This window comes from Electrona antarctica (genome assembly GCF_951216825.1).
Source record: "Electrona antarctica genome assembly, chromosome: 13".
Lineage (NCBI taxonomy): Eukaryota > Metazoa > Chordata > Actinopteri > Myctophiformes > Myctophidae > Electrona > Electrona antarctica.
The window spans coordinates 31,362,183-31,376,142 of NC_136794.1; the positions used below are offsets into that span (position 1 = coordinate 31,362,183).

General features: G+C 42.7%; 1 protein-coding gene across 2 annotated transcripts in view; it reads left to right on the forward strand.

Annotated features, from left to right (window-relative positions):
• Positions 1 to 10,464, forward strand: part of LOC306935667 (histamine N-methyltransferase-like) — a 36,961-nt gene extending 26,497 nt beyond the window's left edge. Inside the window, exons 1-7 of one of the 2 annotated variants that reach the window (XM_079518807.1) lie at positions 1,111 to 1,185; positions 2,382 to 2,530; positions 3,367 to 3,419; positions 4,758 to 4,865; positions 6,306 to 6,436; positions 6,853 to 6,946; positions 10,016 to 10,464. In XM_079518807.1, coding sequence (XP_079374933.1) covers positions 2,394 to 2,530; positions 3,367 to 3,419; positions 4,758 to 4,865; positions 6,306 to 6,436; positions 6,853 to 6,946; positions 10,016 to 10,383 — 891 coding nt within the window. In that variant the 5' untranslated portion in view covers positions 1,111 to 1,185; positions 2,382 to 2,393 and the 3' untranslated portion in view covers positions 10,384 to 10,464. Of the gene's footprint in view, positions 1 to 1,110; positions 1,186 to 2,381; positions 2,531 to 3,366; positions 3,420 to 4,757; positions 4,866 to 6,305; positions 6,437 to 6,852; positions 6,947 to 10,015 lie in introns of those variants that run through there. The other variant, XM_079518806.1, reaches the window with a different exon arrangement.
• Positions 10,465 to 13,960: the final 3,496 nt, after the last annotated feature.

Consider the following 13,960-nt stretch of genomic DNA (forward strand, 5'->3'; position numbering starts at 1 on the left):
ACCGTTAACCCGGTCGATGCCAAACTTTGCACACACACTCCCTGGATGCCAACGATGAACCTCTGCCCCACATTTTCCAGAACGGCCTGTTATAGCGCCACCATGAGGCAGCTTTTCACATGTTTTACCTAAAACTGCACCGATCTGCGTGAAACGTTGCATGCACACTCCCTAGAGGCCAAGGACAAACCTTTGACCTGCATTTTCCGCATCTGCCTTTTATAGCGCCACCAGGAGGCCGACTTTTGTAAGACTTATTTTTTGATATTACTCCTCCAGATTCTGTCCCAAAATCTCACAAATCGTTACACAGTATCTCTATGGTCATGTGCGCAAGTCGGATCTGTCCGATATTTCATATTCCATCCTAATTGGCTATAATTGGCTTTCACAGTTTGCAAGATTGCCCCGTTTTGAACAAAAGCCTCAAATCATGAACGCAGCGTGCAATTTAAGTGAAATCTTTCACACATGTTCTTACTAGGCTGAGGAATATATCCCACCCTTTTCACATTGGCCTGTTATAGCGCCACCAACAGGTTGATTTTTGCAAAACACATTTTTGGAACAAAATGCCTCAAATCATCCAATTGCCATCAAAGGCGTATGAAGAAATGGCACCCTTTTCACATTGGCCTATTATAGCGCCACCAGGAGGCCACAACCTGACCTGCCCTGGTCAGGTTTTCTAGTTATTTTTAAGTCACAAGCTAATAGTTATTTTTGCAACTTTTGTGTGACATAGTATATGACAAAGTAGGCGGGCTGTTAATTTTCTGGGACCCATACAAAGTTGAAATATAGAGATGAGGGGGTTCTGCCTCACAGCACTGTTGTAAATGGTAAATGGTGCATTTATATAGCGCCTTTATCCAAGGCGCTTTACATAGATTGTGCATTTCATACACCGATGGCAGCGGAAACCATGCAAGGCACCAACTAGCACATCGGGAGCAATTAGGGGTTCAGTGTCTTGCTCAAGGACACTTCGACAGTAACTCTGGGGGAGCCCGGGTTCGAACTGGCAACCTTGCGGTTGCCATCCAGGCACTCTACCCCTGAGCCACCGCCGCCGTTGTGCAATCTGTATTGGCACAAAGCCCGGTCTGGGTGGGACTGGATAATAACAGATGCTCTGTAACTCAAAACACAGTCTGCTTTGCCTTCTCCCTCCACACAGTCAAGGTAAATACTTTTAATACTTCTTATTTGCATGTTCTATGACATTGATTCTCAATTAAGAATAATAATGAATGGACCCCCATGTAACTGTGAGAGTGTCCAAGTGAAACCAAATTGACCTATAAAGGTGCATTTGGTTCCATTTGTGTACTTGTGTACTCAGAGTGAGAGATTGAAATAGAAAATTACTCATTCAGATAGAAACCACCACCGTGTTTGTTTCTATGTGCATGTATATTCACCAAGATACTGAATACATTACTCATACTGACTTGCAGCATGATGAAATTGAAACTGTGTGGGTTTAATTAATTTTCAAAAATGCTAAATCAGTATTAGTTGGAACCGTCTATAGACCGCCTGACCAGCATGGGTTCTATGATATTGTTGAGGGGTGCTTAGCTGGGGAGGAACATGTAGAGAAAATCCTGATTGGCGACTATAATACAGACATGCAACGTAAGGAAGCACCTGTGTTCAAGTCATTCAGTAGGTTCTGTGATCTGCATAGTGTCAGTCTAATTACCCAACCCACAAGAGTGTGTGATTCTACTCAAACTGTCATTGATCTCATTCTGACCTCGGACAAATCCAGAATCTCCAAGACAGGTGTTATTGTATGCAGGCTTAGCGATAATTTTATGATTTTCTGTACACGCAAAAAACTAAAACTAAAGTCTGGCTGTCACAAAACAGTCATATCTAGGGACCTCAAAACCTACTCTAGCGAGGCCTTTAACCTTGAACTGGAGAATCTCGATTGGTCCGATGAGCTCAGGAGCACACTAGTCGAAGAAGCATGCCTTGGCTTCAAAACCAAATTTACATCAGTACTAATTAAACAACATGGCTCCTTTGAGAACCATCAGGGTCAAAACCCGCTCGGAGCCATGGATGAATTCGGACATACTGATTGCCATGACAACCATAGACAAAAAAGTCCAAGCTAGCCAAGCGCTTCGAGTCACAGGCAGCTTTGTAAAGCTTGTCTATCTGATATTTTCTGCAAAAGCAAAGTGGCTACACTCTTTTATACTTGTAAAAAAGATACTGCTATTTGAAATGAACCGATGCACAAGCTCACAACAAGTTGTAGAATAATACCAAAAGGACAATGTGGATATTTTGAAACTTTTAAGCACTATTGACATGCATAAAGTAGGGACACCGGAGTTGATGTGTTTAATGATGGGTTGCAGGTATCTGTAATAATGGCCACAGAGGAGAAGCAGGCTGGCTATGGGGGCCGTTATGCACAGGGCTTCCAGTTATATGTGAAATTATCGCAGGAACACAAGGCCATCCTGCAGTGTTTGGACTACGTCCTGACTGGAGAAGAGTTTGAAAGGTAACGCATGCAGGACATAATGCCTGGGTGTTGCATTATGTCATGTTTATTAATGTGAGCAGTGAGCACCACAATAGTATTTTAAAACAGAATAGTATAGTTAAAATATACAGTAAATGTCTGTCTGTCTGTCTGTCTGTCTGTCTGTCTGTCTGTCTGTCTGTCTGTCTGTCTGTCTGTCTGTCTGTCTGTCTGTCTGTCTGTCTGTCTGTCTGTCTGTCTGTCTGTCTGTCTGTCTGTCTGTCTGTCTCTCTCTCTCTGTGTGTCTCTCTCTCTGTGTGTGTGTCTCTCTCTCTCTCTCCACCTATAGCGGGGCTGGGCAAAGCAAACTGGATGGTGTTCAACTTGTTGTCAAATAATATATGAAATAGGCAAAAAAAAGCTGATCTACACGCTCGGAATTTTAGATTGTCTATTTTCACAGCATTTATCTGTGGAAGTGCTTGTCAGGGTGGACGGTCCCCAGTTCCAATATGATCCTTTTTTGGGGGACTGAAAAGGTTAACCACTGATGTGGATAACTGAAATGCATGTCACACAACAACCTCACTTTAAATCACGCTTCCCAAATGAGTTTTTGTCATTTTGTGATCAGATTACAGATGTCCTGTTTCATGTACGTAATCCTCTGCTTCAAGCGTGAGCACAGTTCTCATTCAATAACTACGGCATGTTAATGGACGCAATATGATTTCATAAACACTTTTATTACCAAGCCACTTGCTTCCAAATGCAATAAATATGGTAATCACCCCATTTCCCCAACTAATGGCACACAGTGTTTCCTCGGCTGAATTTGCCTAATGAATATTACATTTCTCATTACTACAAAACAGGATTGGAGCTGGTAAATCCCACCTGCATGTTCTTGGTGTTGGGAGTGGTGCAGGTACGTAGTGTTATCATCTCTGTCGGGTGGATGTGCAAAACTGCCTGTTACTTTTAACAGGCAGCATCAAAAGTAGCATCAAATCGTGTTGCTTCGCTCCACGTTTAAAGCTTGGTAGAGTATGGAGATAAGAGGTTTCTGTCCCGACAGCAACGATATTGAACTGTTTATCTGCAGTACTTTGTAGTAGCCGTATTCACGGACGATTCTTATTTTGTTTCTCATGGACTCAATTGTGTAGACAGGCTTTCAAGAGGTGCGTGTGCGTGTGCGTGCGCGCGTGCGCATGCGTGCGCGTGCGTGCGTGCGTGTGTGTGTGTGTGTGCGTGTGTGCGCGTGCGTGCGCGCGGGGTGCGTGTGTTCATGTTAAAGACAAGTGTGTATATTTGCTACGTGTGTGTGTGAGAGAATGTGTCCATTCTCTTATCTCTTATATTTCACAATTATTGTGAAATGAATGTCCTCAAACCTAGCAAGAGCTTATAGGATTGAGTGTACTGGAGATCAGATAAACCTTTATTGATCGCCGCCGGGGGAATTGCAGTAAAGGTACTTGAGGTGAATGAATAGTAGTATTATGAATATTTGAGTCGGGTGCTTTGGTGGCGCAGGGCAGTGGTTCAAGGCACCCCAACTGGGGGGCCTTGGAAGGTTTCCGCGGGGTCCCCAGGAAAATGAGTTAATATAGCATCAAAATCAGTTTAACCACTTAATAATAACTATAGAGTCTAGACCAGGCCTGTCGGGTGAGGGCCGCATTGGTCAAAAGGTCACTTGATGGGGGCCACAGACAGTTGCGGACGCGCGCTCGATGTCTCAGTCAGTCACTGCTATAACTACATACATACATACATACATACATACATACATACATACATACATACATACATACATACATACATACATACATACATACAGTACATACGCTTGGCCTTTACCAGGTATGCCATCTGGTGGCTAATGAACCAAATACAAACCTCAGAAGTTGAAGCAGTTTTTAAGGACCCACTTTTAGGCCAGTGCAATAGAGCATGCTTTTGCCTTTTTTTTAAACCTTACCCATTTTAACCAAATACATACATACACACACACACACACACACACACACACACACACACACACACACACACACACACACACACACACACTGTACTGTGCCCCCTTGCAGCCTCCACCGTTGACAAAGCTGTTGAATGGAACTGAATTGCTGTACATTTTAAATGAGTGACAGAACAGATGGCTGGAGGAGTACAAAGCAGCAGTTCTCAATGTGCTCTGCTGGTCTGCCAGCCACTGACCCGCATCGTTAATGCTTTTCTCATTCATTTATCATTATAGGGGAGATCGACACCCATGTGCTGTCTGTTCTGCACTCCTCGTTCCCTGATGTGCCCATTGCTGTCGATGTAGTGGAACCCAGCACTGAACTCACAGAGCAGTTCAAAGGTACGGCACAGCACTCCCATTTCAAAGCAGCGTACATGGACTCATTGAAACATTTTGTCACGTAACCACTTAGTGAAGCGGCCCTGAGTTTCACTCTGTACTACTAGGTACGCTCTAGGTAGAATCTACGCCAAATCTCTTTGCCAGAAAATAGCCGGCTCACAACGTGTCGCGTTGCACCGCGTTGTGAGCTTGTAGACCGTCTATTTCTTGGGCTTAGGGTTAGTTAGTAGCATAGCATATCTAATCTAACAATATATAATATAATATAGTTCATGTCATTCTGTCATAATGTCATATCTATAAATGCAGTAAAAGTCTCTGTACGTCTGTCTCTGTGTAATCCACCTAACCGTTCGCCCTACCAACTTCAAATTCCACACACCACAGGGGGTGCAGTGGCCGGTGTCGAGTCGGTCGGACCCACGGTTTTTCAGAACCGCCCCAAAAATACCTCTTCCCGGGCTCTGGACATGGCCCCTGCCCATGGTCCATATAGGGAGCTGGCCTGTTCTGACATCATTCTGACATCTACATATACGCATGCCTGACGAACTCCATATATGGGCATAAAAGGGACATAATATCTGGGTGGGGCATGCATTTCCAACTTGCATCGTTCCAAGTAGGCCAGTGCCCAATAGGCACCGCTGTAGAGGCTCCAACTTGTAAAGTGTCTTTGGCTACTCAGAAAAGCACTGTATACATTTGAGATATTATTCTAAGTTTAATATATGAATATTTCAAGATAACGTTTACTAGGATGAACAGATTGATGGTAAACTAGAAAAAGTGCCCCTCGGGGCACAGGTCTCCACCAGTGCCAGGTCAGGTTCTGGCCTCCTGGTGGCGCTATAATAGGCGAATGTGAAAAGGCTGGGATATATTCCTAAGCCTAGTAGGAAAGTCTGTGAAAGATTTCACGTAAATTGCACGCTGCGTTCATGATTTGAGGCTTTTTGTTTCAAAAGGGCCAATCCTGCATACTTTGAAAGCCAATGTTAGCCAATTAGGATGGAATATGAAATATCGGAAAGATCCATCTTGAACACATGACTATAGAGATAGTGTGTAACGATTTGCGGTATTTTTGGACAGAATCTGGAGGAGTAATATAATTTCAAAAGTCGGCCTCCTGGTGGCGCTATAACAGGCCGTTCTGGAAATTTTCAGGGGCACAGGTTCAGGGGCAGAGGTTCATCGTTGGCATCCAGGGAGTGTGTGTGCAAACTTTTACATCGACCGGGTTAACGGTGCTGGAGATTAGCTGTTCACAGACGGACGGACACACAGACGGAGTGCAAAACATACTCTCTCCCCATGCCTTCGGCCTGGTGGAGACAATAAATGTATTATTGTTTTAAACTAATCTGTTAGTGATCAGATGGTATATGTCCTTCTTCTTCAGCTAAATGCCTAAATTGTAAATTGTCTTCGCAGCATTGCTGGCAACTATGCCCCAGCTGCAGAAGATGCCGTTTGCATGGCACACCATGTCATGTGCAGAATACCAGAAGAAAGTCCAAGATGACGGTGAAACCAAACAATTTGATCTCATACACATGGTTCAGGTATAGTGTTAGTGTGATTTGTAGATAGTTAATATTGTGCTAATTATGTTACAGATTTACTCATAAATATTTATATACATTCTTGCATTCGCACGCACGCACGCACGCACGCATGCACGCACGCACGCACGCACGCACGCACGCACGCACACACACACACACACACACAGTTCATAGCTATGAGCTTGTAGATCTTGCTATTTTTATTTATCCTAACTAGTACAAAATATGGCTAAAAATGATTGTGACGCTATAACACATTTTGCTGGGGACCCTCTGGATACCCCCTGCACCTCACTTTGAGAACCCATGGTATATAGCGCACGTCGTACACACACACACACACACACACACACACACACACACACACACACACACACAGATTTTAAATATGCCCACGGCTATGTGCTGAACAGATGTTGTATTACGTGGATGACTATGCTGGCACCATCAAGTTCTTCCACAGCCTTCTGAAGAAGGACGGAAAGCTGCTCATCGTCCATGAAGGAGGTCAGTAGGTCACACTGCCTTGGCCGCCTGCCCAGAGAGCAAATACCACACCAAGTGTAGGCTATACAGTATATCTTTGCTGTCGGGCAGAGACCTCTATATCCAAAACCATGTGTTTCAACGGATCCAATGTAGTTATTATTTAGTCACACTCACTAGCTCTCTTTAATAATTAATTGGTTCAATATTTATAAAACCCACAGGCACACTTTTCCACTTTCACTCACCCTCACAATGTGTCGTGCAATGTGTCACGTTTGTGACCTTTGCTACTTTTATTTTGCGTAGTAGGGTATTCCCTTAATGGTTTTTATACATTAAAACTAGATTTTATTATTTTTAAATATGGACATACAAGGTTTCTGCCTGACCGCAACAATATCGATTTACGCTACACAGGTTTTCACTGCTTAGAACTATTGCTATTCACCCAGGACGATCAAGCCACTAAAACAAGTATTCCCTCTACTGTGAAAAGAAAAAGAAACCAGAACCATTTTATTTCCAGGACTGCAGGACCGGTAGTATGTAGGACAATGGACATACAGTACAGGACCGGTGTTATGTAGGACAATGGACATACAGTACAGGACCAGTAGTATGTAGGACAATGGACATACAGTACAGGACCGGTAGTATGTAGGACAATGGACATACAGTACAGTACAGGACCGGTAGTATGTAGGACAATGGACATACAGTACAGGACCAGTAGTATGTAGGACAATGGACATACAGTACAGTACAGGACCGGTAGTATGTAGGACAATGGACATACAGTACAGTACAGGACCGGTAGTATGTAGGACAATGGACATACAGTACAGGACCAGTAGTATGTAGGACAATGGACATACAGTACAGGACCAGTAGTATGTAGGACAATGGACCGGTAGTATGTACTGTAGGACAATGGACATACAGTACAGGACCAGTAGTATGTAGGACAATGGACCGGTAGTATGTACTGTAGGACAATGGACATACAGTACATGCAGCTATATTATAGATTATAACAGTGGTTCATTAAGGCAGGGGTTTTCAACTGGTGGTCCGTGGACCACTGGTGGTCCGTGAAGGTATTGCATGTGCTCCCTTCCCTGACCCTGCATTCAGTTATGTAGGAAAGTATTTTTCCCCCTCCATTTTATTTAGTTGTATTATGTAGAAACTGTGTATGGAACGGGAATTCAATACATTATCAGCATTATCAGTGTCTTTTGAGAAACGTCGGTAGAGAAACGGTAGAGAAATGACAGTTACCATGTGGGGGTCCCCGGGGCGTCCCCAGAACATCCAGACCCCCAGGAACGCGCCCAGGGGGCCGGGCCGGTTCTGGTGTGCCACCCTGTGTCCGAAACTGTTGAGAAATGACAGAGTTACCGTGTGGGGGTCCCTCTACTGTACTCTCTACTGTACTGTACTGTCACTGTACTGTACTGGCACACCCGAAATCATCATATATACAGTTATTATGTGCGTGTGTGTTTGTGTGTGTGTAAAAACAACCATGCTGTTTTCGTGCTCAGACCCAGCCAGCCACCCAGCCACCCACACACATAGCTCCGTAAGGGAGTGGTTGCACCACTCAAAAAAGAGGATCAGCTCAGTGATATGTCCATAGACTCTGTCGGGAGGCCAATTGTATGTAACACGTGAAGTTCTGGATGAGTTGTCAGACACAATTCACAGAGCTTTTTACTATATAATATCACTATGAGAGTGGTAATTCCATACTGGCATACCTGATCGAAGTGTAAACCACTAGCAGTGACAGACATACAGTAGACCACCTGTAATTATGCCATGGACCACTAGTTGAGAAACTGTGCACTAAATGACCTGGTGACCTAAGATGACTCCACAGAATAGGGAGTTAGAATCTCAAGAAGGGGAAGCATTGTGCAACAAATTATATAAAGTCCTTAACAGTCATTATTTAATTTCAAGCTCCCCATCACACCCATCAAATACTTTCTTAAATTTCATGGACTTATTACGTATTATTAGTTAAGAAAATGGGAACCGTGAGATAACCAGTTCGATCCCAGGCTCCCCCAGAGTTAGTGTTGAAGTGTCCTTGAGCAAGATGCTGAACCCCTAATTGCTCCCGATGTGCAGGTTGGTGCCTTGCATGGTTTCCTCTGCCATTGGTATGTAAAGCGCTTTGGATAAAAGCGCTATATAAATGCACCATTTACCATTTAGATTGGGTATTTTCAAAAAATCAAGGATAATGTAGTTCCAGTATCGCCCGGGCCCCACCTTGAGAGCCACTGCCTTTCAGAAGCTTGTTCATAAATAGATTGCAAAGATGGGAGCTGTCTCATGATCATCCCTATCTTCTCTGTGGTCTGCATCAGAGGGACCAGTTTTAACTTTTTGTTGCACGGAAAGGTTACCCAAACAACCTCAGATGGCATATCTAAGTCTCTCTTTACTACATAAATACTGGGTGGATGGATTTCTTTTTACGTCCGGATAACCAGTCCAGCACAGGCTTCAGATGTGCCTCCTCAGGAGACTTGGCTCAGATCTGAACCCATTTTATTTGGCGTTAGGAACCTGTTGTGCCCTTGCTGACATCGACCCCAGGCAGGGTTCGAACATACAACCTTCCGCATTAAAAGGCATATGCTCTAACCACTACACTAGCATTACTGAAATATAACATGTTTGCTGTTTTTTTTTCAACAACTTTTGTCAACATTTGGCAAAACATATCATTTTCGGAAATACCCTAAGTCATGTTTTCAACCTAATCAAATTACCCCCGGTACTTTATAAGATCGGCTCTAAATTTTGATGCTACAAGAAGGGGCTATCGTCTCAATACATTCTGACCAATATCAGCCTCATGCAGTGGCTAGGCATCAGTGCAGTGCATTCCTATTCTCGCATAGCCAGATAATCAGGGATCTCTCTTGGAATATGCGAGACTAGTGTGCATTCCTAACAGGAAGACCAAAGGTCTCCACACTGGTCATCTCCCCCCCACCCCACCTCACCTCACCGTCACCTCCCTCTGCAAATCTGTCTAATGTTCTACTTCATCTCACATCCATCCAGCCAACACTGGCTGGGACATCCTGTGGAAGACTTACAGGAAGGAGCTGTGCAGCAAAACCATCTCCGACTACCTCTCGGCCGGAGACATCAAAGTCCACCTGAAGAGCCTGGGCCTCCAGTACGTGGAGCGCATCATCCCCAACACCCTGGACATCACCGACTGCTTCGTTCAGGGCAGCGAGGCAGGAGAGCTGCTGCTCGACTTCATGACGGAGCAGGACCACTTCCACCGGTCGCTCACGCCCGAGCTCCGCGCAGGCATCCTGGATCTGCTGCGCAACAAGTGCAGCACGGTGAAAGATGGCAGGGTGCTGTTTGACTGTAGCTTGAGCTGCATAGTTATTTCAGCTTGTTCTGTGTGTCTGTGATGTTTTTTTTAATGCTATGTTTATTGAGCACTGTAGTCACATAACAGAGGACGTACATCGAAAATAAACAATTGAAATACATTATTTTTAGTACAGTCATTCTCTTTGTACCATTATTTAGTTTAATGTCTTTTATTTTCTCCTTCCTAAGCCTCCCACCCTTTCCATAGTTTGTCCACCAGTAAACTTAAAATAACAACAATATCAATGGCAGTATAGTATACCCAAACTAATATTAATCATAGAAAATAACATTTAGAAAAACCAAAAAAATCCAAAATGGTGGCCTAGCCATATCATATTGTTGCTGTCAGGAGGAAACCACCTAACTCTATTTTTGAGGTTTTTGGATTTGTTTTGCATAAATCAGTGCTATTGAACACCCTTTACTCTGTATGTGTGTGTGTTGGTTAAAAAAAACATACTTGTGTGAAGTGCAGGGTGCTCTTATCATACATCACATTCCGTGCATGTGGACGGTGGTTGTTGTGGTGGATGCATCCTGCTGTTGGTAAGATATTAAGATCCATAAAAAGATATCACACACCTAACACAGGGGTGTTACTTACCCTAACACCCCACAATATCAACTTAGACCCGCAAGTGATAATCTCACTGTGGGCAAGTTGATGCTAGTAGTCTATATATACTGCTGCAACTTACAGCATGTGGCCACTGGGGGCGCTAGTGAGTAATTTATGTTAATTTATATTAATTTATTCATAAATATAATTAGCATAAAACCATAACTCATAAACCCATAACTCATAAAATCATAAATATAATTAGCATAATAATAATTATAAAATTCCACGCATTCCCTAAATTCCATGCATACCTTAATGTTTATGTATGTGATGTATTGCCATGCTTTTGTTATTGCTTAAGTGTTAAGCTTAAGTGTTTTATATCATTAAATGTTTAAGTCTGCTCCATCTCTCCCTCCCTCCCTCTCTCTCTCTGTCCCCTGCCTGCGTGTTTTCAGGAAGGGGGGTTGTCCCACAGACAGACAGACTCCAGGTGTGCATAGAACAATAGAAAGTTTAGATGAACCACTGTGTGTGGGTGAGGGGGTGGGGGATCCCTTATCTTTTAGAAGTGCCAGCTGGCAGTTGTAAACCCCTCCCCCTCAAAACATCTGTTTGTTGCGTTAATGTGTTAATTAGATATAGTTAAAACCGGGGGGGTGGGGTCCCTTTCTCTTTGAAGGGCCAGGTACAGTGTGTGTGTGTGTGGGGGCCAGGGGGGTGGGGGTCCCCCTCTCTTTGAAAGTGACAGGTGACAGGTGACAGGTGACCGGTGACAGGTGACAGGTGACCGATGACAGCAGCTGACAGATGACAGGAAAACATACAGCTTTTGTGATGGTATAACCTAACATTGCAATTTCCAGGTGCATATATACGTTGGAGTATTGGGTGTACAGTAGGTGTACACTATTGAGTATAGGTATGGAAAAATAAAAGTATGAATAAATTATGCAAATTTAAAAAAAGAAAATTAATTTAAGCAAAACTTATAATGAAAAAATAAAAAAATAAAAAATGAAAAAATAGAAATAGAAAATAAAAAAACTTAAAAAAACTTTTGAAAAAAGAAAAACACTTAAAAAAGCTTAAAGTTAAAAAAAGTTACAAAACAAGTTAAAAGTTAAAAAAAACTTAAACAAATAAAGAAAAGGAGAAAAATGAAAAAATCAAGAACTTTTAGTGTAAATATGGTTTCTCAACTGTACTGCCGATGTACGTGTGAACTCGTAGAGAAGAACGCTTGAACTAGCTTGGGTGTTGTAGATGCCGCAAATATGTTCGAAAAGGTTTGTACAATGGTTAGTTAGAGGGGGTGGTCTACGGTGTGGGTGGGGTGTGTATGGGGGTTGGTCTACTATGTGTAGGTGTAGTCTAGTGTAAATGTGGCGTATAGCTGGTACTGCAGGTTTAAACATCAGGTTGGTCTGCTGTCTAGCTTTTCTTTTTTGTCTAACAGATTTGTCCATTTTATGGTGTAATTCCATTTTTGACCATAGACTATGGATCTAATAATGTAGGTGTAATTCCTCATACAGCCACTACAGACCTGTAGGGGGGGTTTCAGCCTCCTAGTGCAATTCATCTATTTTATTTTTCGTCCCATTGGTTCAGAGGACACCCCCATCCAGGGGCCCCACAAGGGGGTGTAATACCAGTTTTGGCCCATAGACTATGGATTTGAGCATCTCATCGGTGTAATACCGGTTAACACCACTACACCCAAATGCATTGGGGTTTCAAGCCCTCTAGGGGAGTGGATCTCAGTTCACTTCATTTTTGGTCCACAGACAGCTAAAATCATGATGAGCATGCAACCAAATGGACTCTTGATGAAGGCTTTATGATTATAGGGGTAATGATCAGGCATGTAGGGATAGCCAGTATGGGGGGGGTCATGAGTCATGATTTGCTAGTAAATGTAGCAAGTCTTCAGAATTACTAAAAACGATGTAGTTGTATTGGTTATTCTTTAGACTTTTTAGACTAATTCAGGCTTTTCAAGGTTTACTGTCTAACTGATTTTTCCATATGTCTGTAACATAGGTCTATTATTGACAGGTGGGGACCAAATGGAACCCATTAGATATTTAACTCTTGAGATGCTATCTAACTGTATGCTTGGATGACTGTATGCCTATCTGGCTGCCTTGTGCATTTGCGGAACCACAAAGGGTGTAATATCAGGTTTGCCCCATAGGCTGTGAATTTAAGTAATGTAGGTGTAATTCAGATCTACCCCATAGGCTCAATACATACATGAAGGGGGTTATACTTAGCTTGAATATTGACCGGTGTAAATCTAGCCTGTGTAGCCTATCTGTGAACAATTACACAACATACAGAATAGTATGAGAGCCGTAGGTGTTGACGATTATCTGTACGCAGTAACTGGCAGTTTTTACAGTATTACATGGATCCAATATTCTCTGCTATTATTTGGTATCCTTCAGACATCATGAGGCTCTTACATGTAACATATCTGTCCTCTCTAATTATATTACAATATGGTTATGTTATGCTCTTAGGGAACAGTGGTTCGAGCAGTAATTATTGTCTTCAGACATTGTATGATCAGGTTATTAACCAAACATTACAGGTAGTACATCATAATCCCATATGGTCTAGTGGTTTAGGATGCTTGGAGTCTAGCCATGAGACCAAAGTTCGACTCTTGGTGGGGGAAATATAAGTATATGTTTTCAATTATAGTGAAAGTTAATGATATCCACCTAGTGGGGAATTTCTATAGTCATGCAAACGATTTCAGCACCATAGATAGCATTATGCCCCTATTGTTAGGACTGTTAGTACACCTTATGTAGACACAGAACTCTATAGTGCATACGTATTGGTTCATCATACAGATATTCCACTGATGGATTGATGGTAGGTTACTAGTTAGCGTATGATTCATGTTGATAATCTTTTGAAAAATGTGATTTTACGGGGGTCCATATGGTAAAATGCCTAGATTGTAAATTGTAAACTACATAACAATACTATTTACAGCATCACATACAAAATTATACAACATCAGAAAACAAAAC